Genomic DNA, 27,003 nt, shown 5'->3' on the forward strand with positions numbered 1-27,003 from the left:
TCACTTGATTTTTGACAAAGGAGCCAAAACCATCCAATGGAAAAAAGATAGCATTTTCAGCAAATGGTGCTGGTTCAACTGGAGGGCAACATGTAGAAGAATGCAGATCGATCCATGCTTATCACCCTGTACAAAGCTTAAGTCCAAGTGGATCAAGGACCTCCACATCAAACCAGACACACTCAAACTAATAGAAGAAAAACTAGGGAAACATCTGGAACACATGGGCACTGGAAAAAATTTCCTGAACAAAACACCAATGGCTTATGCTCTAAGATCAAGAATAGACAAATGGGATCTCATAAAACTGCAAAGCTTCTGTAAGGCAAAGGACACTGTGGTTAGGACAAAACGGCAACCAACAGATTGGGAAAAGATCTTTACCAATCCTACAACAGATAGAGGCCTTATATCCAAAATATACAAAGAACTCAAGCAGTTAGACCGCAGGGAAACAAATAACCCTATTAAAAAATGGGGTTCAGAGCTAAACAAAGAATTCACAGCTGAGGAATGCCGAATGGCTGAGAAACACCTAAAGAAATGTTCAACATCTTTAGTCATAAGGGAAATGCAAATCAAAACAACCCTGAGATTTACCTCACACCAGTGCGATAGGCTAAGATCAAAAACTCAGGTGACAGCAGATGCTGGCGAGGATGTGGAGAAAGAGGAACACTCCTCCATTGTTGGTGGGATTGCAGACTGGTAAAACCATTCTGGAAATCAGTCTAGAGGTTCCTCAGAAAATTGGACATTGAACTGCCTGAGGATCCAGCTATACCTCTCTTGGGCATATACCCAAAAGATGCCTCAACATATAAAAGAGACACGTGCTCCACTATGTTCATCGCAGCCTTATTTATAATAGCCAGAAAATGGAAAGAACCCAGATGCCCTTCAACAGAGGAATGGATACAGAAAATGGGGTACATCTACACAATGGAATATTACTCAGCTATCAAAAACAACGAGTTTATGAAATTCGTAGGCAAATGGTTGGAACTGGAAAATATCATCCTGAGTGAGCTAACCCAATCACAGAAAGACATACATGGTATGCACTCATTGATAAGTGGCTATTAGCCCAAATGCTTGAATTACCCTAGATCCCTAGAACAAACGAAACTCAAGACGGATGATCAAAATGTGAATGCTTCACTCCTTCTTTAAATGAGGAAAAAGAATACCCTTGGCAGGGAAGGGAGAGGCAAAGATTAAAACAGAGACTTAAGGAACACCCATTTAGAGCCTGCCCCACATGTGGCCCATACATATAGAGCCACCCAATTAGACAAGATGGATGAAGCAAAGAAGTGCAGACCGACAGGAGCCCGATGTAGATCGCTCCTTAGAGACACAGCCAGAATACAGCAAATACAGAGGCGAATGCCAGCAGCAAACCACTGAACTGAGAATAGGTCCCCTATTGAAGGAATCAGAGAAAGAACTGGAAGAGCTTGAAGGGGCTCGAGACCCCAAAAGTACAACAATGCCAAGCAACAAGAGCTTCCAGGGACTAAGCCACTACCTAAAGACTATACATGGACTGACCCTGGACTCTGACCCCATAGGTAGCAATGAATATCCTAGTAAGATAGGGAAGGGGAAGGGGAAGCCCTGGGTCCTGCTAAGACTGAACCCCCAGTGAACTAGTCTATGGGGGGAGGGCGGCAATGGGGGGAGGGTTGGGAGGGGAACACCCATAAGGAAGGGGAGGGGGGAGGGTGATGTTTGCCCAGATACCGGGAAAGGGAATAACACTCGAAATGTATATAAGAAATACTCAAGTTAATAAAAAAAAAAGAAAAAAGAAAAAAAAGCCTATATTCAACAAAACTTGAAAATCTGTAGGAAATGGACAATTTCCTAGACAGATACCAGGTACCGAAGTTAAATCAGGAACAGATAAAGCAGTTAAACAACCCCATAACTCCTAAGGAAATAGAAGCAGTCATTAAAGGTCTCCCAACCAAAAAGAGCCCAGGTCCAGACGGGTTTAGTGCAGAATTCTATCAGACCTTCATAGAAGACCTCATACCAATACCATCCAAACTATTCCACAAATTTGAAACAGATGGAGCACTACCGAAAACCTTCTATGAAGCCACAATTACTCTTATACCTAAACCACACAAAGACACAACAAAGAAAGAGAACTTCAGACCAATTTCCCTTATGAATATCGACGCAAAAATACTCAATAAAATTCTGGCAAACCGAATCCAAGAGCACATCAAAACAATCATCCACCATGATAAAGTAGGCTTCATCCCAGGCATGCAGGGATGGTTTAATATACAGAAAACCATCAACGTGATCCATTGTATAAACAAACTGAAAGAACAAAACCACATGATCATTTCATTAGACGCTGAGAAAGCATTTGACAAAATTCAACACCCCTTCATGATAAAAGTCCTGGAAAGAATAGGAATTCAAGCCCCATACCTAAACATAGTAAAAGCCATATACAGCAAACCAGTTGCTAACATTAAATTAAATGGAGAGAAACTTGAAGCAATCCCACTAAAATCAGGGAATAGACAAGGCTGCCCACTCTCTCCCTACTTATTCAATATAGTTCTTGAAGTTCTGGCCAGAGCAATCAGACAACAAAAGGAGGTCAAGGGGATAGAGATCAGAAAAGAAGAAGTCAAAATATCACTATTTGCAGATGATATGATAGTATATTTAAGTGATCCCAAAAGTTCCACCAGAGAACTACTAAAGCTGATAAACAACTTCAGTAAAGTGGCTGGGTACAAAATTAACTCAAATAAATCAGTAGCCTTCCTCTACACAAAAGAGAAACAAGCCGAGCAAGAAATTAGGGAAACGACACCCTTCATAATAGACCAAATAATATAAAGTACCTCGGTGTCACTTTAACCAAGCAAGTAAAAGATCTGTACAATAAGAACTTCAAGACTCTGAAGAAAGAAATTGAAGACCTCAGAAGATAGAAAGATCTCCCATGCTCATGGATTGGCAGGATTAATATAGTAAAAATGGCCATTTTACCAAAAGTGATGTACAGATTCAGTGCAATCCCCATCAAAATACCAATCCAATTCTTCAAAGAGTTAGACAGAACAATTTTCAAATTCATCTGGAATAACAAAAAACCCAGGATAGCTAAAACTATCCTCAACAATAAAAGGACTTCAGGGGGAATCACTATCCCTGAACTCAAGCAGTATTACAGAGCAATAGTGATAAAAACTGCCTGGTATTCGTACAGAGACAGACAGATAGAGGAATGGAGTAGAACTGAAGACCCAGAAATGAACCCACACACCTATGGTCACTTGATTTTTGACAAAGGAGCCAAAACCATCCAATGGAAAAAAGAGCATTTTCAGCAAATGGTTTGGTTCAACTGGAGGTCAATATGTAGAAGAATGCAGATCGATCCATGCTTATCACCCTGTACAAAGCTTAAGTCCAAGTGGATCAAGGACCTCCACATCAAACCAGACACACTCAAACTAATAGAAGAAAAACTAAGGAAGCATCTGGAACACATGGGCACTGGAAAAAATTTCCTGAACAAAACACCAATGGCTTATGCTCTAAGATCAAGAATCGTCAAGTGGGATCTCATAAAACTGCAAAGCTTCTGTAAGGCAAAGGACACTGTGGTTAGGACAAAACAGCAACAAACAGATTGGGAAAAGATCTTTACCAATCCTACAACAGATAGAGGCCTTATATCCAAAATATACAAAGAACTCAAGAAGTTAGACCGCAGGGAGACAAATAACCCTATTAAAAAATGTGGGTCAGAGCTAAACAAACAGTTCACAGCTGAGGAATGCCGAATGGCTGAGAAACACCTAAAGAAATGTTCAACATCTTTAGTCATAAGGGAAATGCAAATCAAAACAACCCTGAGATTTCACCTCACACCAGTGAGAATGGCTAAGATCAAAAACTCAGGTGACAGCAGATGCTGGCGAGGATGTGGAGAAAGAGGAACACTCCTCCATTGTTGGTGGGATTGCAGACTGGTACAACCATTCTGGAAATCAGTCTGGAGGTTCCTCAGAAAATTGGACATTGAACTGCCTGAGGATCCAGCTATACCTCTCTTGGGCATATACCCAAAAGATGCCTCAACATATAAAAGAGACACGTGCTCCACTATGTTCAATGCAGCCTTATTTATAATAGCCAGAAGCTGGAAAGAACCCAGATGCCCTTCAACAGAGGAATGGATACAGAAAATGTGGTACATCTAAACAATGGAATATTACTCAGCTCTCAAAAACAATGAGTTTATGAAATTCGTAGGTAAATGTTTGGAACTGGAAAATATCATCCTGAGTGAGCTAACCCAATCACAGAAAGACATACATGGTATGCACTCAATCATAAGTGGCTATTAGCCCAAATGCTTGAATTACCCTAGATGCCTAGAACAAATGAAAGTCAAGACGGATGATCAAAATGTGAATGCTTCACTCCTTCTTTAAAAGGGGAACAAGAATACCCTTGGCAGGGAATAGAGAGGCAAAGATTAAAACAGAGACTGAAGGAACACCCATTCAGAGCCTGCCCCACATGTGGCCCATACATATACAGCCACCCAATTAGACAAGATGGATGAAGCAAACAAGTGCAGACCGACAGGAGCCGGATGTAGATCTCTCCTGAGAGACACAGCCAGAATACAGCAAATACAGAGGCGAATTCCAGCAGCAAACCACTGAAATGAGAATAGGACCCCCGTTGAAGGAATCAGAGAAAGAACTGGAAGAGCTTGAAGGGTCTTGAGACCCCATATGTACAACAATGCCAACCAACCAGAGCTTTCAGGGACTAAGCCACTACCTAAAGACTATACATGGACTGACCCTGGACTCTGACCTCATAGGTAGCAATGAATATCCTAGTAAGAACACCAGTGGAAGGGGAAGCCCTGGGTCCTGCTAAGACTGAAACCCCAGTGAACTAGACTGTTGGGGGGAGGGCGGCAATGGGGGGAGGGTTGGGAGGGGAACACCCATCTGGAAGGGGAGGGGGGAGGAGGATATTTGCCCGGAAACCGGGAAAGGGAATAACACTCGAAATGTATATAAGATATACTCAAGTTAATAAAAAAAATTCAAGTATAACTGAAATTTTTTTATTTGTCTGGTTGCTGTTATTGCTGTATTTGATGTGTTTTAATAGCCATTTCTTTGCCTGTTGTTCTAGTGCTGTCTATAGGTTCCTTTGAAATTTTGTCCTTCTTACTTAAAAGTATGAAGAGGTTCTTCAAGTTTTTTTAAAACTTGAAGATGTTTCTTTGAATATGAATTTCTGTAACTGTGTAAATTAGTGAACTTGGTAAATGTCTTCCTGTGATATGGAAAAACATTTTTGGGTTAATGACAAGTGTTAGCAATTATGAATCTTATGGTTTCATTACTGTAACATTAGTCTCACTCTTATCAATTTGTGTTCCAGATGTTTAAGGTAATGGAGGAGATAATTGTATAACAACAAAAATTATATGAAGAGAATATTATTTAAATTTAAGAAAAGAGTATCAAACTGTGGTGAAGAAATTTTTATAGTCCTTAAATTTCAGAAAATTTTTCTGATAAGAAAAAGGTATATTTTATGCATGTAGAAAATTTTCAAAGAATTAGTAAATATATGTCAAAAATGAATAAAGAAACAAAATACAGGAACCTAGAAATTGGTTCCTGATGTGACAAAATATTTCATTTCAATATGTTATAGTGTATCCACATGAAAGTGTTTACTACTCTGTATTATAAATCGATAATTTAATACACACCTACCTTTCTACTTCCTGTAGCCAATTCAGTCATGTCTACATATAAGTGTAACTGTTGACCCTGTGGAAAATATGGGCTGAATTGTCCTATCTTCACCTTAATCCCAAGGCGTTGTGAGAAATTCCACATGTGAAAAATGTCATAGTCTTCATGCACTATTTCTCTCTGTTTCATAATCACTCTGTTCCCAAGAGGATTAGTGAAGTGGGTCTTTCTCAGAAATGAGTTTAGCTAAAAGACAAGCATTTCAGTATAATGTATATACCGTTCCTTAAAGTCATAAAATATATTCTAATTTCATAACAAAGGCAATATCATTCAAAAAATGAAAAAGAAAATAACAACAAAGGTATTGGATAAATGAAATTATCATAATATTCCATGAAATTCATTTCTCTCAGAGAAGACTACCAAACAAAAACAGACATAAATACAGAAACAAAACAGGTTGGTAACACACACATAAACACACACACACACACACATATTTACACACAGAGAGACGCAGGTCTTTTCTGAGGCACATATAAAGTACACCTGTAAACTTATTTCCATAGAAATATACATATATGTTGACACAATGTGTAAAAATCCAGGCACAAAGAGACATACATATGCACTCAACTAAAAACATAGATATGAAATCACACAAAATACATACACTGACACCCCCCACATGTACATGCACATATCTACACACACTGACACGCACACAGAACAGCTTGACAGCAACATACAAGGAGAGGCATAAATATATGTTCCAGCCCAAAATGGTACTGACTCACAAAGAATTTTTTACTCACTCATAATAACAAAAAGGCAGGCAAAGCCCAAGATAACCACAAAGAAATAGGCAGACACGTAACAGTAAAGCAGATACAAATATGTGTAAGCACATTCAAAACATTACAAAATACATTCAGTGGCACACAAAGACACATTCTCTGGCAAAAACACAAAAAACCACACACATAAAAAGCCACACTTATAGAAAGGAATTAATACATAGAAAAATAGTTATTCACTTCCATAGTCATACAGAGAGATAAACATGTATGTACAAAGCAAAACATATAAACACAGATACACAGGAAGAATAAAAATATAATTATACACGGTAACAAAGATGCACTCAAACATATGAACAAATTTTATAGATGGAACTGAATATTAACACTTCCATTAAATTACTTTCAGAATACCAAGTAAGTTACCCAGAACCAACACTGGGGCAGAATCCCTGGAGGACCCTAATGAAAACCATTCCTTAAAAATATTTCCATATAATTGATGACTATAAATAAAAACTCATCTCATCATGGAGAAAATTTATGAGGACAATCTGTTTATATCAAATATTGGAAGGGGTATGCTGATGGAAATTCGAGTGCTCTGTATGAAACCAAAATTTTCAATTGATAAACTGTGCCCCTTTTTTTTTCATTCACATTTATAACAGTCACGAGATTTCCCTTTTCTTTAGAAAAAAGTTTCAGAAACCAATCTATATTGGAAAATATTTCCTATTTCAATATGTGTGGGCATCTGAGAGATTCTAAATGTCTAGGCAATGGAAGATATCAAACATCGTCCATTAGAAGAAACTCTACAGATCCTTCCAGTCTCCATCTGCACCCAGAGCTAAGGCTCTCCCACAGCCTCCAGAACAAATCCTGCCCAGAGAGAGTGGATATCCCAGGAGTGATCTCACTCCTCAATCCACAGGTGAGTCCCCACTTTAGCTCCAATAACTGTTCAAAGAGGGACCTTCCAGGAGCATCAAGACACATGAACATCCCTGCCATCTGGGACAGGACCTTGCTGGCCTGCATATGTGCCCAGAGATAAGGCTGTCCCACTGCCCTCTGAACCCAAATTCAGCCCAGATAGAGCTGGTCTCCCAGGAGTGCTTTCACTCCTAAGAACACAGGCTCACAGACCCACAGGAGGGACAATCCTCAGTCAGAGACAGCAAGATCAACTAACATCAGAGATTACTAGAAGGTAAGAGGTCAGTGCAAGGAATGAAGCAACAGAAATCAAAGCTACTTGGTATCATCAGGACCCAGTTCTCCCACAGAGCAAGTCCTGGATACCCCAACATAAGGGAAAAATAAGATTCTTATTTAAAATCACATATTATGATGATGATAGAGGACTTTAAGAAGAACATAAAGAACTCCCTTAAAGAAATACAGGAGAATACAGGTAGAAGCCCTTAAAGGGAATACACATCCAACAGGTGAAGGAATTAAACAAAACCTTACAGGATCTAAAAATGGAAATAGAAACAATAAAGAAATCACGAAGACAATCCTGAAGAAAGAAAACCTAGGAAAGAGATCAGGAATCTTAGATGGAAGCATCAACCACAGAATACAAGAGATAAAAGAGAGAATCTCAGGGACAGAAGATACCATAGAAAACATTGGCACAGTAGTCAAAGACAATGCAAAATACAAACAGCTCCTAATGTAGAAATCCAAGTAATCCAGGACAGAATGAGAAGATCAAATCTAAGAATAATAGGTATAGAAGAAAGTAAAGACTCCCAACTTAAAGGACCAGTAAATATATTCGACAAAATTTATAGAAGAAAACTTCCCTAACCTGAAGAAGAGATGCACATTAACATACAAGACACCTACAGAACTCCAAAGAGATTGGACTGGAAAAGAAATTTCTACCATCACATAATAGTTAAAACACCAAATGCAAAAAACAAATAAAGATTACTGAAAGTAGTAAGAGAAAATGGTCAAGTAACATATAAAAGCAGACCTGTCAGAATTACACCAGACTTCTCAACAGTGAGAAAAAAGAAAGAAGATCCTGGGCAGATGTCAGACAGACCCTAAGAAAACACAAATGCCAGCCCAGGCTACTATATCCAGCTATATTCTCAACGTAGATGGAGAAACCAAGATATTCCATGACAAAACCAAATTTACACAAGATCTTTCCACGAATCCAGCCCTACAAAGGAAAATAGATGAAAAACTCCAACAAAAGGGAGGAAATTACATATTAGAAAAAGCTAGGAAGTAATCTTGTTTCAAAAAAACCCAAAAAAAGATAGCAGCCACAGAAACATAGTTACATCAAATAACAAAAATAACACAAAGCAACAGCCAGTATTCCTTAATATCTCTTAACATCATTGGACTTAATTCCCCAGCAAAAAGACCTAAACTAAGAGAATGGATATATAAAAAAGACCCAGCATTTTGATGCATACAGGAACCATACCTCAGTGAGAATTGAATATGTAAAGACAGACATTACCTCAGAATACTAGGCTGGGAAATTTTTTCCAAGCAAATGTTCCCATGGAACAAGCTGAAGTAACCATTCTAATATTGAACAAAATCGACTTTCAAGCAAAAGTTATCAGAAAAATTAAGGAAGGACATTTCATAGTCATCAACGGAAAGATCTACCAAGATGAACTCTCTATCTGAACATCTATGTTCTAAATGCAAATGAACCCACATTCATTACTAAAATTACTAAAGCCGAAAGCATACATTGTACCACACACAATAATAGTGGGAGACTTCAACTCCCCACTCTCATTAATGGAAATATCATGGAAACAGAGATACAATGAAACTATCACAAATTATGAACCAAATGGATTTAACAGATATTTATAGAACACTTGATCCAAAAACAGAAGAATATACATTCTTCTCAGAACCAGATGGTCCTTTCTAAAATTGACCATATAATTGGTCACAAAACAAGTACAAGAAGATTGAAATAATATGCATCCTATTGGATCACCACGGGCTAAGGCTGGTGTTCAAAAATAACAACAATGAAAAAAAGCTCACATAAACATGGAAGCTGTACAATGCCATACTCAAGAATAACTTGGTTAAGGAAGGGATAAAGTAATTAAAGACTCTTAAGAATTCAATGAAAATAAAGCACAACATACCCAAACTTATGTGACACCATAAAAGCAGTACTAGGAGGAATACTCATAGCTCTGAATACTTCCAAGAAGAAACCAGAGAGTGCATATCCTAGCAGATTGACAGCACACATTAAAGATCTAGAATAAAAAGGAGCATAAACACCCAAGAGGAAAAGATGGCAGGAAATAATCAAATACATGGCTGAAATCAAACAAGTAGAAACAAGGAGAACTATATAAAAAGTCAACAAGACAAGGAATCTGTTCTTTGAGAAAATCAGCAAGATAGATAAACCCTTAGCCAGACAGAGGGCACAGAAGCAGTATCCAAATTAAAATCAGAAATGAAAAGAAAGACATAACAGAAACTGAAGAAATACAAAAAATCATCAGATCCTACTACAAAAGCCTATACTCAGCAAAACTAGAAAATCTGAATGAGATAGACAATGTAAGGCAATGCCAGGATTTTGATGTGAGAGTGGGTGGGTAGTAGTAAGAGCATCCTAATAGAAGCAGGGGAAAGATGTTCAAGGTCAGGGGAAATGTAAATATATAAAATATCCAATAAAAATAAAGAAAGTCTACCTTCAAGCAGTGAGTATTTTCTCCTTTCCCATTGTTTTTTGCTTGATTTTCAACTTCTTGCAGATTATTCTCATGGAGTGCATGGGCAATGGCATACACAGCATTGTATATGTTGTGACTATAATCACTAAAGGACATGTCAAAGTTCTGTTCCATTAGCCATTCCAGTGAGACATTGGATAAATAGTTTCTCAGTACTTTACAGTTAGATGCTGAGGCTTCATAGTTAAAATACTTCCACTCTGGTATTCTGAGATATAAATTTGTGCTTCTGAGATGGTACCGTGTCTGTACAAAATTTTTAAAGCCAGGAATCTCACCATAGTGGTGTAGAAATGTAAGGGTTCCATAGAATGTGCTATGAGTTAAGTCTCTCTGGCTGGTAGGGAAATCAAATTGTTTTGTGGTGACCCATATTCTCTGTTTAACTGGAGATGACCACATTGTGAAGCTTAATTCAATAATACTGTTTGTTTCCCCATAAATGATAATAACATTTGTGGATGACATCACAAAATTGTAGTACATTTCAGTTTTATGATAGTATGAAACATCACTGATTGATACCATGTTCACAAAGGCAAAGCAAATGTCCTTGGTTTGGCTCTCTTTTTTCAACTCTGAGAGAAATTGATTGCCTTGATCATCATCTGAGATAAATAGTCCAACCCAGTTCCACTTGAAGTAAAGTATGAAGGAGACCATTGCCAATGCTAGTGATGAGTCCTTTGGGCCCATCTGATAGAGATATGGATATTGTTCATTATCACTGAAGATGGAGTAGAAAGGTCCATAGGAAAGCTGAAGGAACTGTAACACACAGAGCATGAGGAAAAGTGCATTAAAAAATTTGTAATCAACTTTGCCTGCAAATATTTGATTACCTATGACTTTTCCTCTCACCTCTGATTCAAATGACCAAATATGGAAGCCTGGTACATGGATATCTAATGGGAACAGCAGGAATAGCTGTTTGACAAAGATGAAATAAAATGTATTCGCATGTTATAATGACTTACGTTCTGTCTTTCAGTTTTAGTCTCAATATCTTTGTTTTCAATGTTTTTAGGGATTTTAATATACTTACAACTTGTGGATATTTGACTAATAATATTTTTTAAAAAAGACATTCATGACCTAATCCAGAAATACTTGTATGATTTAACAGGAAAGTCATATACATAATACTGCTTTAGCATTCAGAAATACACACACACACACACATGTGCATATATATATTCACATATATATCTTGAACTACTTGAAGCTATTCTTTGTATACTAGAGGTTATGACTCATGTAAAGATTTCAGAGATCAACTTTTTAGGACAGGGCTCCAAAATACTCTGAGAATATATACCTCTGTGCTTCCCCAGGAAACGGTTAATCAGAAAAAAAGTAAATTTAAAATTATAAGCAAATTTTGGCAGTGTAAAAATGTTAGCACTATGGTTTCTAGCTGGGGCCCAAACCTCACCGATTCCGGCCCACAGCTCCCTGCTCTCAAACCCCGAGGGAGAGAAAGCCCAGATAGGTGGGCACTCCTGGGACTGCAGGGCAGGAGAGACCGCCAGTACTGCCCAGCCTTGCCCACATCCCTGGCCCAAGAGGAAACTGAATAGGGCCTCTGGGAACAGGAAGATAGGAGCACTTAACGCTGCAGACAACACTGCCTGGATCTGAAGGGATCTGGTCAAACAGCTCCCTGCACCCAAATACCATGGGAGGGAAAGCTAGACATTCAAAGGGGCAGACACGCTTGGCATGTCAGAGGAGAGTACTCTCTGCCCACATTTCTGACTCCAGAGGAAAACGCCTAGCACCATCCGGGCCCCTTGTGCACAGGGTCCTGAGTGAAGGCGGGGCAGGCCCTTCTAGTTGCTGCCCACCCAGAGAGTTGAAACCTGGCTCTGAGGAGTGACTCCAGGCCCAAGACCAGAGGTAAGACCAAATTTTCTGCTCTAAGTGACCTGCCTGCTGAACTTAGGACACACGCCCACATGAACACCTGAAGACCAGTAGACAGGAAGGACTACACGCCTGAAAGCAGAACACTCTGTTCACATAACTGGCTGTAAGAGAGCAGGAAAACAGGTCTACAGCACTCCTGAAACACAGGACTATAGTATGGTCTAACCACTGTCAGAAATAGCAGAACAAGGTAATACAAGAGACAAAGTGATGGCAAGAGCCAAGCAAAGGAACCCAAGCAACAGAAACCAAGACTACATGACATCATCGGAGCCCAATCTTCCCACCAAAGGAAACACTGAATATCCAAACACACCAGAAAAGCAAGATCTAGATTTAAAATCACATTGATTGTGGAGGACTTCAACAAAGACATAAAGAACTCCCTTAGAGAAATACAGGAAAACACAAATAAACAAGCAGAAGCCTATAGAGAGAAAATGCAAAAATCCCTGAAAAAATTACAGGAAAACACAATCAAACAGGTGAAGGAATTAAAAATAGAAATAGAAGCAATAAAGAAAGCACAAAGGGAGACAACCCTGGATATAGAAAACCAAAGGAAGAGACAAGGAGCCGTAGAGATTAGCATTACCAATAGAATGCAAGAGATAGAATAGAGAATCTCAGGAGCAGAAGATTCCATAGAAATCATCGACACAATGGTCAAAGATAATGTAAAACGGAAAAAGGTACTGACTCAAAATATATAGGAAATCTAGGACATAATGAGAAGATCAAACCTAAGGATAATAGGTATAGAAGAGAGTGAAGACTCCCAACTCAAAGGACCAGTAAATATCTTCAACAAAATCATAGAAGAAAACTTTCCTAACCTAAAGAAAGAGAAGCCCATAAACATACAAAAAGCCAACGAACTCCAAATAGATTGGGACAGAAAAGAAACTCCTCCCGTCACATAATAGTCAAAACACCAAATGCACACACACAAAAAGAAAGAATAGTAAAAGCATTAAGGGAAAAAGTTCAAGTAACATAAAAAGACAGACCTATCAGAATTACACCAGACTTCTCACCAGAGACTATGAAAGCCAGAAGATCCTGGACAGATGTCATACAGACCCTGAGAGAACACAAATGCCAGCCCAGATTACTCCAATTACTCCAATCCAGCAAAACTCTCAATTAACATAGATGGAGAAACCAAGATATTCCACGACAAAACCAAATTTACACAATATCTTTCTACAAATCCAGCCCTACAAAAGATGATAAATGGTAAAGCCCAACACAAAGAGACAAGCTACACCCTAGAAAAAGCAAGAAACTAATCATCTGGCAACAAAACAAAGAGAAGAAAAGCACACAAACATAACCTCACATCCAAATATGAATATAACAGGAAGCAAAGATCACTATTCCTTAATATCTCTCAACATCAATGGACTCAATTCCCCATTAAAAGACACAGATTGACAAACTGGATATGCAATGAGGACCCAACATTTTGCTGCCTACAGGAAACACACCTCAGAGACAAAGACAGATACTACCTCAGAGTCAAAGGCTGAAAAACAACTTTCCAAACAAATGGTTTGAAGAAGCAAGCTAGAGTAGCCATTCTAACATCGAATAAAATTGATTTTCAACCAAAAGTCATCAAAAAAGATAAGGAAGGACACTTCATATTCATCAAAGGAAAAATCCACCAAGATAAATTCTCAATCCTAAATATCTATGCTCCAAATACAAGGGCACCTATATACATAAAAGAAACCTTACTAAAGATCAAAGCACACATTGCACCTCACACAATAATAGTAGGAGATTTCAACACCCCACTCTCATTAATGGACAGATCATGGAAACAGAAATTAAACAGAGACACAGACAGACTAACAGAAATCATGAACCAAATGGATTTAACAGATATTTATAGATTATTCTATCCTAAAAGAAAAGGATATACCTTCTTCTCACCACCTCATGGTACTTTCTCCAAAATTGTCCATATAATCGGTCATAAAACGGCTTCAAATGATAAAGAAAAAATAGAAATAATCCCATGTGTCCTATTAGACCATCATGGGCTAAAGCTGGTCTTCAATAACAATAAGGAAAGAATACACACATATACATGGAAATTGAACAATGCTTTACCTAAGGATAACCTGGTCAAGGATCAAAAAAGAAAGAAATTAAAGACTTCTTAGAATTTAATGAAAATGAAGGTACAACATACCCAAACTTATGGGAGACAATGAAAGCTGTGCTAAGAGGAAAACTCATAGTTCTGAGTGACTGCAGAAAGAAACAGGAGCGAGCATATATGAGGAGCTAGACAGCACACCTAAAACTCTAGAACAAAAAGATGCGAACACACCCAGGAGGAGAAGAAGGCAGGAAATAATCAAACTCAGAGCTGAAATCAGCCGAATATAAACAAAAAGGACCATAGAAAGAATAAACAGAACCAAAAGTTGGTTCTTTGAGAAAATCAACAAGATAGATAAACCCTTAGCCAGACTAACGAGAGGACACAGAGAGTGTGTCCAAATTAACAAAATCAGAAATGAAAAGGGAGACATAACTACAGAAACAGAGGAAATTAAAAAAAAATCATCGGATCCTACTACAAAAGCCTATATTCAACAAAACTTGAAAATCTGTAGGAAATGGACAATTTCCTAGACAGATACCAGGTACCAAAGTTAAATCAGGAACAGATAAACCATTTAAACAACCCCATAACTCCTAAATAGAAGTAGTCATTAAAAGTCTCCCAACCAAAAAGTGCCCAGGTTCAGACAAGTTCAGTACAGAATTCTATCAGGCCTTCATAGAAGACCTCATACCCTTACTATCCAAACTATTCCACGAAATTGAAACAGATGGAGCGCTATCAAATTCCTTCTATGAAGCCCCAATTACTCTAATACCTAAACCACACAAAGACACAACAAAAAAGAACCTCAGACCAATTTCCCTTATGAATATTGACGCTAAAATACTCAATAAAATTCTGGCAAACCGAATCCAAGAGCACATCAAAACAATCATCCACCATGATCAAGTAGGCTTCATCCCAGGCATGCAGGGATGGTTTAATATACAGAAAACCATCAACGTGATCCATTATATAAACAAACTGAAAGAACAAAACCACATGATCATTTCATTAGACGCTGAGAAAGCATTTGACAAAATTCAACACCCCTTCATGATAAAAGTCCTGGAAAGAATAGGAATTCAAGGCCCATACCTAAACATAGTAAAAGCCATATACAGCAAACCAGTTGCTAACATTAAACTAAATGGAGAGAAACTTGAAGCAATCCCACTAAAATCAGGGAATAGACAAGGCTGCCCACTCTCTCCCTACTTATTCAATATAGTTCTCGAAGTCCTAACCAGAGCAATCAGACAACAAAAGGAGATCAAAGGGATACAGACTAAAAAATAAGAAGTCAAAATATCACTATTTGCAGATGATATGATAGTATATTTAAGTGATCCCAAAAGTTCCACCAGAGAACTACTAAAGCTGATAAACACCTTCAGCAAAGTGACTGGGTATAAAATTCACTCAAATAAATCAGTAGTCTTCCTCTACACAAAAGAGAAACAAACTGAGAAAGAATTTAGGGAAATGACACCCAACATAACAGTCCCAAATAATATAAAATACTTCGATGTGGCTTTAACCAAGCAAGTGAAAAATCTGTATGATAAGAACATCAAGCCTCTGAAGAAAGAAATTAAAGAAGATCTCAGAGGATGGAAAGATCTCACATGCTCATGGATTGCCAGGATTAATATAGTAAAAATGGCCACTTTATCAAAAGCGATCTACAGATTCAATGCAATCCCCATCAAAATTCCAACCCAACTCTTCATAGAGTTAGACAGAATATTTTGCAAATTTATCCGGAATAAAAAAAACCTGGGATAGCTAAAACTATCCTCAAGTATAAAAGGACTTCCAGGGGAATCACTATTCCTGAACTTAAGTAGTATTTCAGAGCAATAGTAATAAAAACTGTATGGTATTGGTACAGAGACAGACAGATAGACAAGTGGAATAGAATTGAGGACCCAGAAATGAACCCACACACCTATGGGCACTTGATTTTTGACAAAAGAGCCAAAACCATCCAATGGAAAAAAGATAGCATTTTCAGCAAATGGTGCTGGTTCAACTGGAGGTCAACATGTAGAAGAATGCAGATCGATCCATTCTTATCGCCCTGTACAAAGCTTAAGTCCAAATGGATCAAGGACCTCCACATCAAACCAGATACACTCAAACTAATAGAAGAAAAAGTGAAGAAGCATCTGGCACACATGGGCACTGGAGAAAATTTCCTGAACAAAACACCAATGGCATATTCTCTAAGATCAAGAATCTACAAATCGGATCTCATAAAACTGCGAAGATAATGTAAGGCAAAGGAGACTGTTGTTAGGATGAAACGGCAACCAACAGATTGGGAAAAGATCTTTACCAATCCTATAACTGATAGAAGTCTCATATCCAAAATATACAAAGCACTCAAGAAGTTAGAATGAAGGGAGACAAATAACCCTATTAAAAATGAGGTTCAGAGCTAAACAAAGAATTCACAGCGGACGAGTGCTGAATGGCTGAGAGGCACCTAAAGAAATGTTCAACATCTTTAGTCATAAGGGCAATGCAAATCAAAACAACCCTGAGATTTCACCTCACACCATTGAGAATGGCTAAGATCAAAAACTCAGGTGACAGCAGATGCTGGCGAGGATGCGGAGAAAGAGGAACACTCCTCCATTGTTGGTGGGATTGCAGACTGGTACAACCACTCTGGAAATCAGTCTGGAGGTTCCTCAGAAAATTGGACATTGAACTTCCTGAGGACCCAGCTATATCTCTCTTGGGCACATACCCAAAAGATGCCCCAACATATAAAAAATACACGTGCTCCACTATGTTCATAGCAGCCTCATTTATAATATCCAGGAGCTGGAAAGAACCTAGATGCCCTTCAACAGAGGAATGGATACAGAAAATGTGGTACATCTATACAATGGAATACTACTCTGCTATCGAAAGCAATGACTTTATGAAATTCATTGGAAATGGATGACACTGGAAAATATCATCCTGAATGAGGTAACCCAATCACAGAAAAACACACATGGTATGCATTCATTGATACTTGGATATTAGCCCAAATATTCGAATTACCTTAAATGCACAGAACACATGAAACTCAAGAAGGATGTAGAAAATGTGATTTTTCTTTAAAAAGGGGAACAAGAATACCCTTGAGAGGGAATAGGGGGCAAAGTTTAGAACAGAGGCAGAAGGAACACCCATTCAGAGCCTGCCCCACTTGTGGCCCATATATATACAGCCATCAAACTAGATAAGATGGATGAAGCAAAGAAGTGCAGGCCGACAGGAACAGGATGTAGATCTCTCCTGAGAGACACAGGCAGAATACAGCAAATACATAGGCAAATGCCATCAGCAAATCACTGAATTGAGAATGAGACCCCCTGTTGAAGGAATCAGAGAAAGAACTGAAAGAGCTTGAAGGTGCTTGAGACCCCATATGAACAACAATGCCAAACAACCAGAGCTTCCAGGGACTAAGCCACTACCTAAAGACTCTACATGGACTGACCCTGGGCTCCAACTGCATAGGTAGCAATGAATAGCCTAGTAAGAGCACCAGTGGAAGGGGAAGCCCTTGGTCCTGCCAAGACTGAACCCCCAGTGAACGTGATTTTGGGGGGGCCGTAAAGAGGGGAGGATGGAGAGGGGGAAACCCATATAGTAGGGGAGGGGGAGCGTTTAGGGGGACGTTGGCCTGGGAACCGGAAAGGGAATCACAATTGAAATGTAAGGAAGAACTACCCAATTTAATAAAGATGGAGGAAAAAAAGTTAGCACTAGATTAGATTAAAAAATTCATAGTAGTAAATACCTAGGCAATTATTATGCAAAATATATAGGACTCATAAATTGTACCTCTTGAAGAAAATATACAGAAATAAAGTTAGATAGTGTGGAAGTTTCTCTTCCACACAAAGTTTCTTATAATGGTGGAAAGATAATCATATTGAAAAATATGAAAGAAGAAGTAATCAGAACCTCGTAATCCCTCTTTCTTAGGAAAGTGCACGTGTGAAGATCCCCTCTTGTATTTTAGGTCAAGGAAACCAAAGAAAATCATGATTAGACATATGTGTAAGTTCCACAAAAATATGACATAATCATTACATTATTAAAGAAAACGACTTGTAACAACTATAGCAGTATGTTGCTAAAATTTTTGCCGCAGGATCTAATGGCAATTGGCACACTGACTCTATCGTTGGTAGTAAAATGGCTAACTCCACAGACTGGATTGGAGGTTTTCATCCTATCTAATGCCACTGAAATATCACAAGCTGCCAGGCTAAGAATGGTCTGCCATAACTTTGCAAAAAATACTCCAGATAATTAAAATTGGGCTATAGAGAAAAATGTTTTCAAAATATAATTCTGTTCCATCAGTTTATCACTGATGACTAAACACCTCCATGATTGTAAATGATAGCTTTTATTTCACAGTTTACCAATGATAATTAAAATTTATAACCAAGATTAAGATAAAACATATCTGAGGACAAAAATAATATTTCTATGATGTGGAACAATGTGAATTAGCCTCTGCTTACTGAGATTTGCATAAAGAAACACTCTGATTGTCAGTTACTCAAGGCTTCAAGATTCTCTCTACCACCATGCCAGACTCAATTCTTCATAACCTCCTCTATTCCTCCTTTCTGGAAACTTCTGGTGATGGCTCCTAGAAGAAGGCCTATCATATCTCTGATTAGTAAGTGCCCTGGAACTACATAGATTGACAGAAGCATAAGTCCAATCTCATTCATTAACTTTCTTTATATCTATCAAAGTCCCCCAGAGAGACATGGTGTTAAGAATTCCTGGACTAAGTGGATCAAGGACTTCCACATCAAACCAGACACACTCAAACTAATAGAAGAAAAACTAGGGAAGCATCTGGAACACATGGGTACTGGAAAAAATTTCCTGAACAAAACACCAATGGCTTATGCTCTAAGATCAAGAATCGACAAATGGGATCTCATAAAACTGCAAAGCTTCTGTAAGGCAAAGGACACTGTGGTTAGGACAAAACGGCAACCAACAGATTGGGAAAAGATCTTTACCAATCCTACAACAGATAGAGGCCTTATATCCAAAATATACAAAGAACTCAAGAAGTTAGACCGCAGGGAAACAAATAACCCTATTAAAAAATGGGGTTCAGAGCTAAACAAAGAATTCACAGCTGAGGAATGCCGAATGGCTGAGAAACACCTAAAGAAATGTTCAACATCTTTAGTCATAAGGGAAATGCAAATCAAAACAACCCTGAGATTTCACCTCACACCAGTGAGAATGGCTAAGATCAAAAACTCAGGTGACAGCAGATGCTGGCGAGGATGTGGAGAAAGAGGAACACTCCTCCATTGTTGGTGGGATTGCAGACTGGTAAAACCATTCTGGAAATCAGTCTGGAGGTTCCTCAGAAAATTGGACATTGAACTGCCTGAGGATCCAGCTATACCTCTCTTGGGCATATACCCAAAAGATGCCTCAACATATAAAAGAGACACATGCTCCACTATGTTCATCGCAGCCTTATTTATAATAGCCAGAAAATGGAAAGAACCCAGATGCCCTTCAACAGAGGAATGGATACAGAAAATGTGGTACATCTACACAATGGAATATTACTCAGCTATCAAAAACAACGAGTTTATGAAATTCGTAGGCAAATGGTTGGAACTGGAAAATATCATCCTGAGTGAGCTAACCCAATCACAGAAAGACATACATGGTATGCACTCATTGATAAGTGGCTATTAGCCCAAATGCTTGAATTACCCTAGATCCCTAGAACAAAGGAAACTCAAGACGGATGATCAAAATGTGAATGCTTCACTCCTTCTTTAAATGAGGAAAAAGAATACCCTTGGCAGGGAAGGGAGAGGCAAAGATTAAAACAGAGACTGAAGGAACACCCATTCAGAGCCTGCCCCACATGTGGCCCATACATATAGAGCCACCCAATTAGACAAGATGGATGAAGCAAAGAAGTGCAGACGGACAGGAGCCGGATGTAGATTGCTCCTGAGAGACACAGCCAGAATACAGCAAATACAGAGGCGAATTCCAGCAGCAAACCACTGAACTGAGAATAGGACCCCCGTTGAAGGAATCAGAGAAAGAACTGGAAGAGCTTGAAGGGGCTCGAGACCCCATATGTACAACAATGCCAAGCAACCAGAGCTTCCAGGGACTAAGCCACTACCTAAAGACTATACATGGACTGACCCTGGACTCTGACCCCATAGGTAGCAATGAATATCCTAGTAAGAGCACCAGTGGAAGGGGAAGCCCTGGGTTCCTGCTAAGACTGAACCCCCAGTGAACTAGTCAATGGGGGGAGGGCGGCAATGGGGGGAGGGTTGGGAGGGGAACACCCATAAGGAAGGGGAGGGGGGAGGGGGATGTTTGCCCGGAAACCGGGAAAGGGAATAACACTTGAAATGTATATAAGAAATACTCAAGTTAATAAAAAAAAAAAAAGAATTCCTGGACTATAACAACTCACATGTGGAGAAAAGTAGACATACACGAATATCCAGAGATATAAAGATGGGCTCCAGTGTGGTCCTGTAAGCAGAACCAAACACATAATCTCTTCATTACAGAAATAATTAGGGAAAGGCTGATGATTATTTGGGTAAAATAAATCGGGTGGAATTGTTGGTGTTTGTCCATCACAATGGCCCAAATTGTATTTTATAATCAGAGACATATTTGGTAAAAGATCAGGATTACTGTTGATTTCATCCACTGCAAAGGCCAATGCCAAAGCAAATGTGTGGTTTGTAGTTGTTTTTCTGTAAAAGAGTACAGTGTTTATTATGGACAGATGTCTATACATAATCATTTGTACTCAATAGAAGCACTATTCTATAATGAAAATTTCTGCTTCTGACATCATTTGATGGAACCAAATGACTTTTGTTGTGAGGTTGGATTGACATGAGAACGTGGAAAATACCAAACACTTTAAAAATTCATGACTATGTCTCCCATAAATAAGGTATGGTGTTGCTCTCATCCACAGAGAGCATTTCTATGTCTGTTTTTGAGTGCTTGATCAGAAGGTAAAGAGAAAACCACATATATTGACAAAGCAGTAATTTTAATCATGTCTTCCATTTGAAATTATTGAGCAATATAAAAATGCATGGGAGTCATTGAGTTCATGATTTTTTGGGGAAGTTAACATAATCATTAAGGAAGTGTAAACATGATTTATCAGTGCATAGTCGTCTTTTTGAAGCAACATTTGGTTCCTGTACTAACAATCACTTATATTTAGTGGCCAATATTCTTAACATTTCCCCTCATATCTATTCTCATCTTGTTAATTTTTTCTTTCAATCTTTTGCTGGAGGAAAATCTTTTTTAAAGATTTATTTTTAAATAAATTCAAATATTCAATATTCATTTGGTAAATGATACATGTCTATACATATATTTGTATTATTTGAGCACGATTCATTTAGGTTATAAGAGGGCAATATATCCAAATTGATGTTGCTTCAAATGTGCAGGTATATACTTGTGCTAGGTACTCAGTGCACAGATTAAAGGCTTGTCCCACCACCAAAATACTATTCACCTACTTTCTATTTACAAAAGAATGTGATATATTCACTCTCAGTACTTCTTATCATTATAAATTAGTTTCTAGGAAACATCTTTGATCCTTTACAGTTACACAAAAATAATACTAGCATCCCACTGGGAACTAGGAAAATAAGGAAACTGCAGTGATATTTGTGTGTGCCAGTATTATATGCTTATAAAAGACATTTTTTGGTGTACACAGTCTAGAATATGCTCATTTTTGTAATAAAAGTGGGTCACATAACAGTGGGACTAGAATAATACCATATTGTATTTATGTTTATATAAAGAATATTATCTCCTGTCTCATTCTTGCCATTTTACAAAATCTGATCAATAAACACTAACATACTCATATAGTTAATTATTAAATTGAGGTAAATACAATCAGGTTTTAATCAAACATTGTACCCCTATGATATTTACATTCTATACTCTATAAAGTAGGACATATTATACTATTCTTTATTACCACACACAAAAATCTCAAAACTTTTACTAATACACAAAAGAAATTTGAGATTAAGTGTTGTACAATGCTCAAACTACTTTCTACAGATAAACTTTAGGAAACATCAGTTACTTAGCCTGTCTAGAAGTAAAAGGGCTGTTTTAAAACACCTACCAGCAATCCCCAAAATTCATATTGCTATCATATTGGCAACATTTGCATCTATATTTACTAAAATTATGGAAAAAGGTCCACAAGATATAAATATGACAAAATGGTCAGAGTTTAATCATCTTAGACATTAAAAGGGAAAACATGTTTCTTAAATACTGACAAAAATAATAGACAACCCCTGTACCATTGTTCTTCAATATTCTGACTATTCTACATAACAACTCTCACCCATGCCAGTGACAAGGTACATAGACAGTCACTACTGTTATTGATAGTCTCACCAATCAAAGAATGTAAACATATCATTTGATTACATATGTTTAAACAATGTTTTTCTCTAAAGAGAAAGTGCCTAACTGAACTTTGTAAAACATAAAAGCCAGTGATTGTACATGAACAGTGTAAAGCATGAAGCCACAGGTATTTTGGATTTCATCTTTTAAAACACTTGGATGTCTTGCCCTCTAATTCCCTAAATATTCCTTGCTCATATGCATACAAAAATATCTATCTAGGCATTCATAGGAAGTATGAATTTCTCAGTGTAAAGATATTCTTATTGCAAACTTGAAGTTTAGAAGGCAAGAAGTGACTGCATGCAATGATTTTGAGAGAGTAAGTTTGTGTGTATATAAGTTCTTGACTACTATGTGTACCAGAAGTGTTACTGGAACCAGCATATGGTTTTGGTTCAGCACACTGATAGCAGGACTGTCAGCAAAGTTTATGACCATTTATTTGCATGTACTTGGGATAAAACACAACGAAATATTATGGGATCGAATGCAATAAGTCATCACTGTCTAGAGTGCAATATAAATTGTATAAGGAGGGCTTTATGTGAAGGATCAGTGTATATACTCCTTTATTTCTCAGCTTCCAGGCTTTGTGTAAGAATCCACCTGGAAGAAAAACAGTCTTCACTGGATTAATTAAAAGGAGAAAATAGGGTTGAATTTGTAAAAGAATCAATGTTGTTTCTTGGTGTTCAGACTTAGCAACAGGACAGAAGACTCAAGGAATTGCCTAATCTTCGCCCTCAGAGCACTTAACAAATACTCAAGTTGTCATTTACACGGAAAATACAAATGCACTTACAGGACATTCAGAGTCTGGTTGAAATAATCTTTGTCCATAGGCTTCTGAACTGTTCCGAGGATGAAGGAACAAGTCATCCCAAGGGCTTCATCCTTGACTTCATTCAAATTTATTCTCCAAAAGCATCTGGGATCCTTGAAATTTGCCAGGAGAAATGGAATGTTAAGAAGGAAGAATACTACCATCAGAAGGAACATGTTTTTCCTTCCTTAAACCCTGACAGAGTGGATTGTGAAGTGCCATGCACATCAAATTTGTACCAACTTTTATTTCACTGGGCAAAGGAGAGGTTTGTTGCTTAATCATGATTCATTGTTTTTTTATTTTTGATTTTTTATTTTTCAGATTGCTCCTGAGCTCTGGAGGAAACAAACATTTTTTCCCCTGGAGCCCTGCCACAGGTGTCCACAGCACATGTAATAAAAACAGGTAGGTAAATACTTTGGAGGATAATTTATTCTCAGGTGCCATGATATCCTCATGTTTAGGAGCACCTGGAAAAAAGCCCTTGTGTTCAAATTTGGTTCTTGGAAATTTTTAACAACATGATTATGTGAGCACAATTTGAAATGATGTTACTGGATTTTATTAGACGTTTCACAGTGAGACATCCAGTAATACAACAATTGGAGCTACTAGGGAAACACAAGACATTGTATTACAAAGTTCAAGGCAGAGAAAGGAAGTCTCATGTATATACTCATTGAGATCCACAGATCATGCACAGTATGAACTATGTCACAGCAGTGATATGAACAGATTATCTAAACAAAGCCTGTGCTTCCATTGTCTTGAGAATCAAGAAACAGACTAAATCAGAAACATATTTAATCCATTTCTATCCAAAATTATACAGTTCTTCACAGATCCACACTTAATTTCTATGACAAAGATTGAGTTTTAAAGGTTCAACAAGATCCAGACACAGTGCCATGCTGTGTGCTTTCTTTCTTTTTTTCTCTCTTTTTATTGGTTATTTTATTTATTTACATCTCACATTTTATGATTCTTCCCAGTTGCTTCCATCACAAACAAAACAATTGGTTCCTTCATGTGTACTCTTTGGTTGGCTGTTTAGTCCATAGGAGCTCTGGGGGGGGGGTCTGGTTGGTTGATATCATTGTCCCTCCATCCTCTCCATACCTCTATGAGGGTATACCCCATCCACCCACCCACTCCTGCTCAGCACCCTATCATCCCCCTACCCTGGGTCATCAAGCCTCTACAATACCAAGCAGCACCCCTTCCCGTGATGCTAGATAAGAAAGACCTCTGCTACATATCCAGATGGAACTGTGAGTCCCTGTGTGTGCTCTCTGGTTGGTGGTTCAGTTGCTGGAACTCTACTTTTCAAACAATCAATAACAATGTGAAAGGTGTCTTAATATTTGAATTCCAAATGATCATCTTCCTCCCTGATCCTCAGATATTTCAATTTAATAATATGGCTGACCCAAATATTCTACATTATCTTTGTTTTTCTCATTTTACACTACAGTACTGGGGGTGAGGAAGTGTTGTTTAGAAATATCTTCTTAGTATCTTAGAATTAAATAGTGACTGTGAAGCATCACTGTGTTCTAATGTGTAAACTTTGATTAAAAAAATCTTTCTACCCATCTATTTTTGCTAGCATTCTAGAATCAACACTGACCATTGGAGAGTTTCTTGAGGATTATACACTCATGAACCTCTTTCAGTGAATTTGGACTATAAGAAAGCAGAGCATATGTAGGCAACTCATTGGTTTGGATTATGATATGCCCCATTATGTGTTTTAATGACACATATAATTTTAGTGTTTTGCACTGGATATTGCTGAACACTTCAAAGTCAGTGTTTTTCATATACATGATTTCTGGTTGTTAAAGGCTGTCCTAGAGTGCTGAGACCTGTATCTATACAAATGTGAATAAAGAATTCTTTCATGGGGTTGGGGATTTAGCTCAGTGGTAGGGCACTTGCCTAGGAGGCTCAAGGCCCTGGGTTCGGTCCCCAGCTCCGAAAAAAAGAACCAAAAAAAAAAAAAAGAATTCTTTCATAAGAATATAAAGTTGTCTTTCAAGAGTGAGGGACCACCCACCCATGTCAAAAATTTTAGCCCAGAATTGCTCCTGTCTAAAGGAAATACAGGAACAAAGAATGGAGGAGAGAGGGAAGGAAAGGCCATCCAGAAACTGCCCCTCCTGGGAATTCCTGTCATAGGCAGTTACTATTGCTTTTTCCCTAGAAGTACTTGCTGACAAGAGCCTAATATAGCTGTCCCTTGAGAGGCTGTGTCAGTGCTTGACCAATACATATGTGAATGTTTGCAGCCAACCATCAGACAGAACACAGGGACCCCAATGGAGGAGTTAGGGGAAGGAGGAAGGAGCTGAAGGGGTTTGCAACTCCATAGGAAGAACAATGATATCAACCAACCAGACAGCCCAGAGCTCCCACAGACTAAACAGCCAACCAGAGTGCACATGGAGGGACCAATTGCTTTGTCTGCATATGTAGTGAAAGATAACCTTATCTACAACCAGTGGGAGGGGAGGATCTTGATCTTGTGAAGGCTCAATGCCCCAGTATAGGAGAATGCTAGGGCTGTGAGGCAGTAGTGAGTAGGTGGATGGGGGCATACCATCATTGAAGCAGTAGGGAGGGGGAATGGTATAGGGGTTTGTCGAGTGGAAACCTGGGAGAGGGATAACATTGGAACTTATATAAATAAAATAACCAAAAAAAAAGTGCGAATGAAATTTCCAGTAGTACAGATTTATCCATGGTTTTGTCATTAATAATTATTATTTCTTTTAATTTGGATTTCATTATGGCACACTGACACAAATGTAGCAAGTACATTGCTGGTTTCAGCACCTACATCACCATTATCTGTTGCCGACCTTGCTAGTATCTCATTTCTCATTTCAATAAACCTTCTTTTCCCTTCATGACTTTCTGTGTGCATGCTCAATTTCCAAATTACAAATCTATTTTCATCTATATTTTTTCTACCAGCATCAAAATATGTCAATTTTTTCCACCAAGATCATTTTTTTTATTAACTTGAGTATTTCTTATTCACATTTCGAGTGTTACTCACTTTCCCGGTTTCCGGGCCAACATCCCCCAACCCCTCCCCCTCCCCTTCTTTATGGGTGTTCCCCTCCCATCCTCCCCCCCATTGCCGCCCTCCCCCCAACAATCACGTTCACTGGGGGTTCAGTCTTAGCAGGACCCAGGGCTTCCCCTTACACTGGTGATCTTATTAGTATATTCAGTGCTACCTATGAGGTCA

General features: G+C 38.3%; 1 protein-coding gene across 2 annotated transcripts in view; it reads right to left on the bottom strand.

Moving 5' to 3' along the window:
• The window catches only part of Vom2r66 (vomeronasal 2 receptor, 66), a 37,770-nt gene extending 13,853 nt beyond the window's left edge, over positions 1-23,917 (bottom strand). For both annotated transcript variants that reach the window (XM_087584622.1, XM_087584621.1), the window contains exons 1-4: positions 23,721-23,917; positions 20,907-21,198; positions 10,303-11,112; positions 5,796-6,023 (exon numbers count right to left, since the gene is read on the bottom strand). In XM_087584622.1, the coding sequence (XP_087440748.1) occupies positions 5,796-6,023; positions 10,303-11,112; positions 20,907-21,198; positions 23,721-23,917 (1,527 nt within the window). The remainder of the gene's footprint in view (positions 1-5,795; positions 6,024-10,302; positions 11,113-20,906; positions 21,199-23,720) is intronic.
• Positions 23,918-27,003: the final 3,086 nt, after the last annotated feature.

This window comes from Rattus norvegicus, chromosome 14, assembly GCF_021556685.1.
Source record: "Rattus norvegicus strain SHRSP/BbbUtx chromosome 14, alternate assembly SHRSP_T2T, whole genome shotgun sequence".
Classification (NCBI taxonomy): domain Eukaryota; kingdom Metazoa; phylum Chordata; class Mammalia; order Rodentia; family Muridae; genus Rattus; species Rattus norvegicus.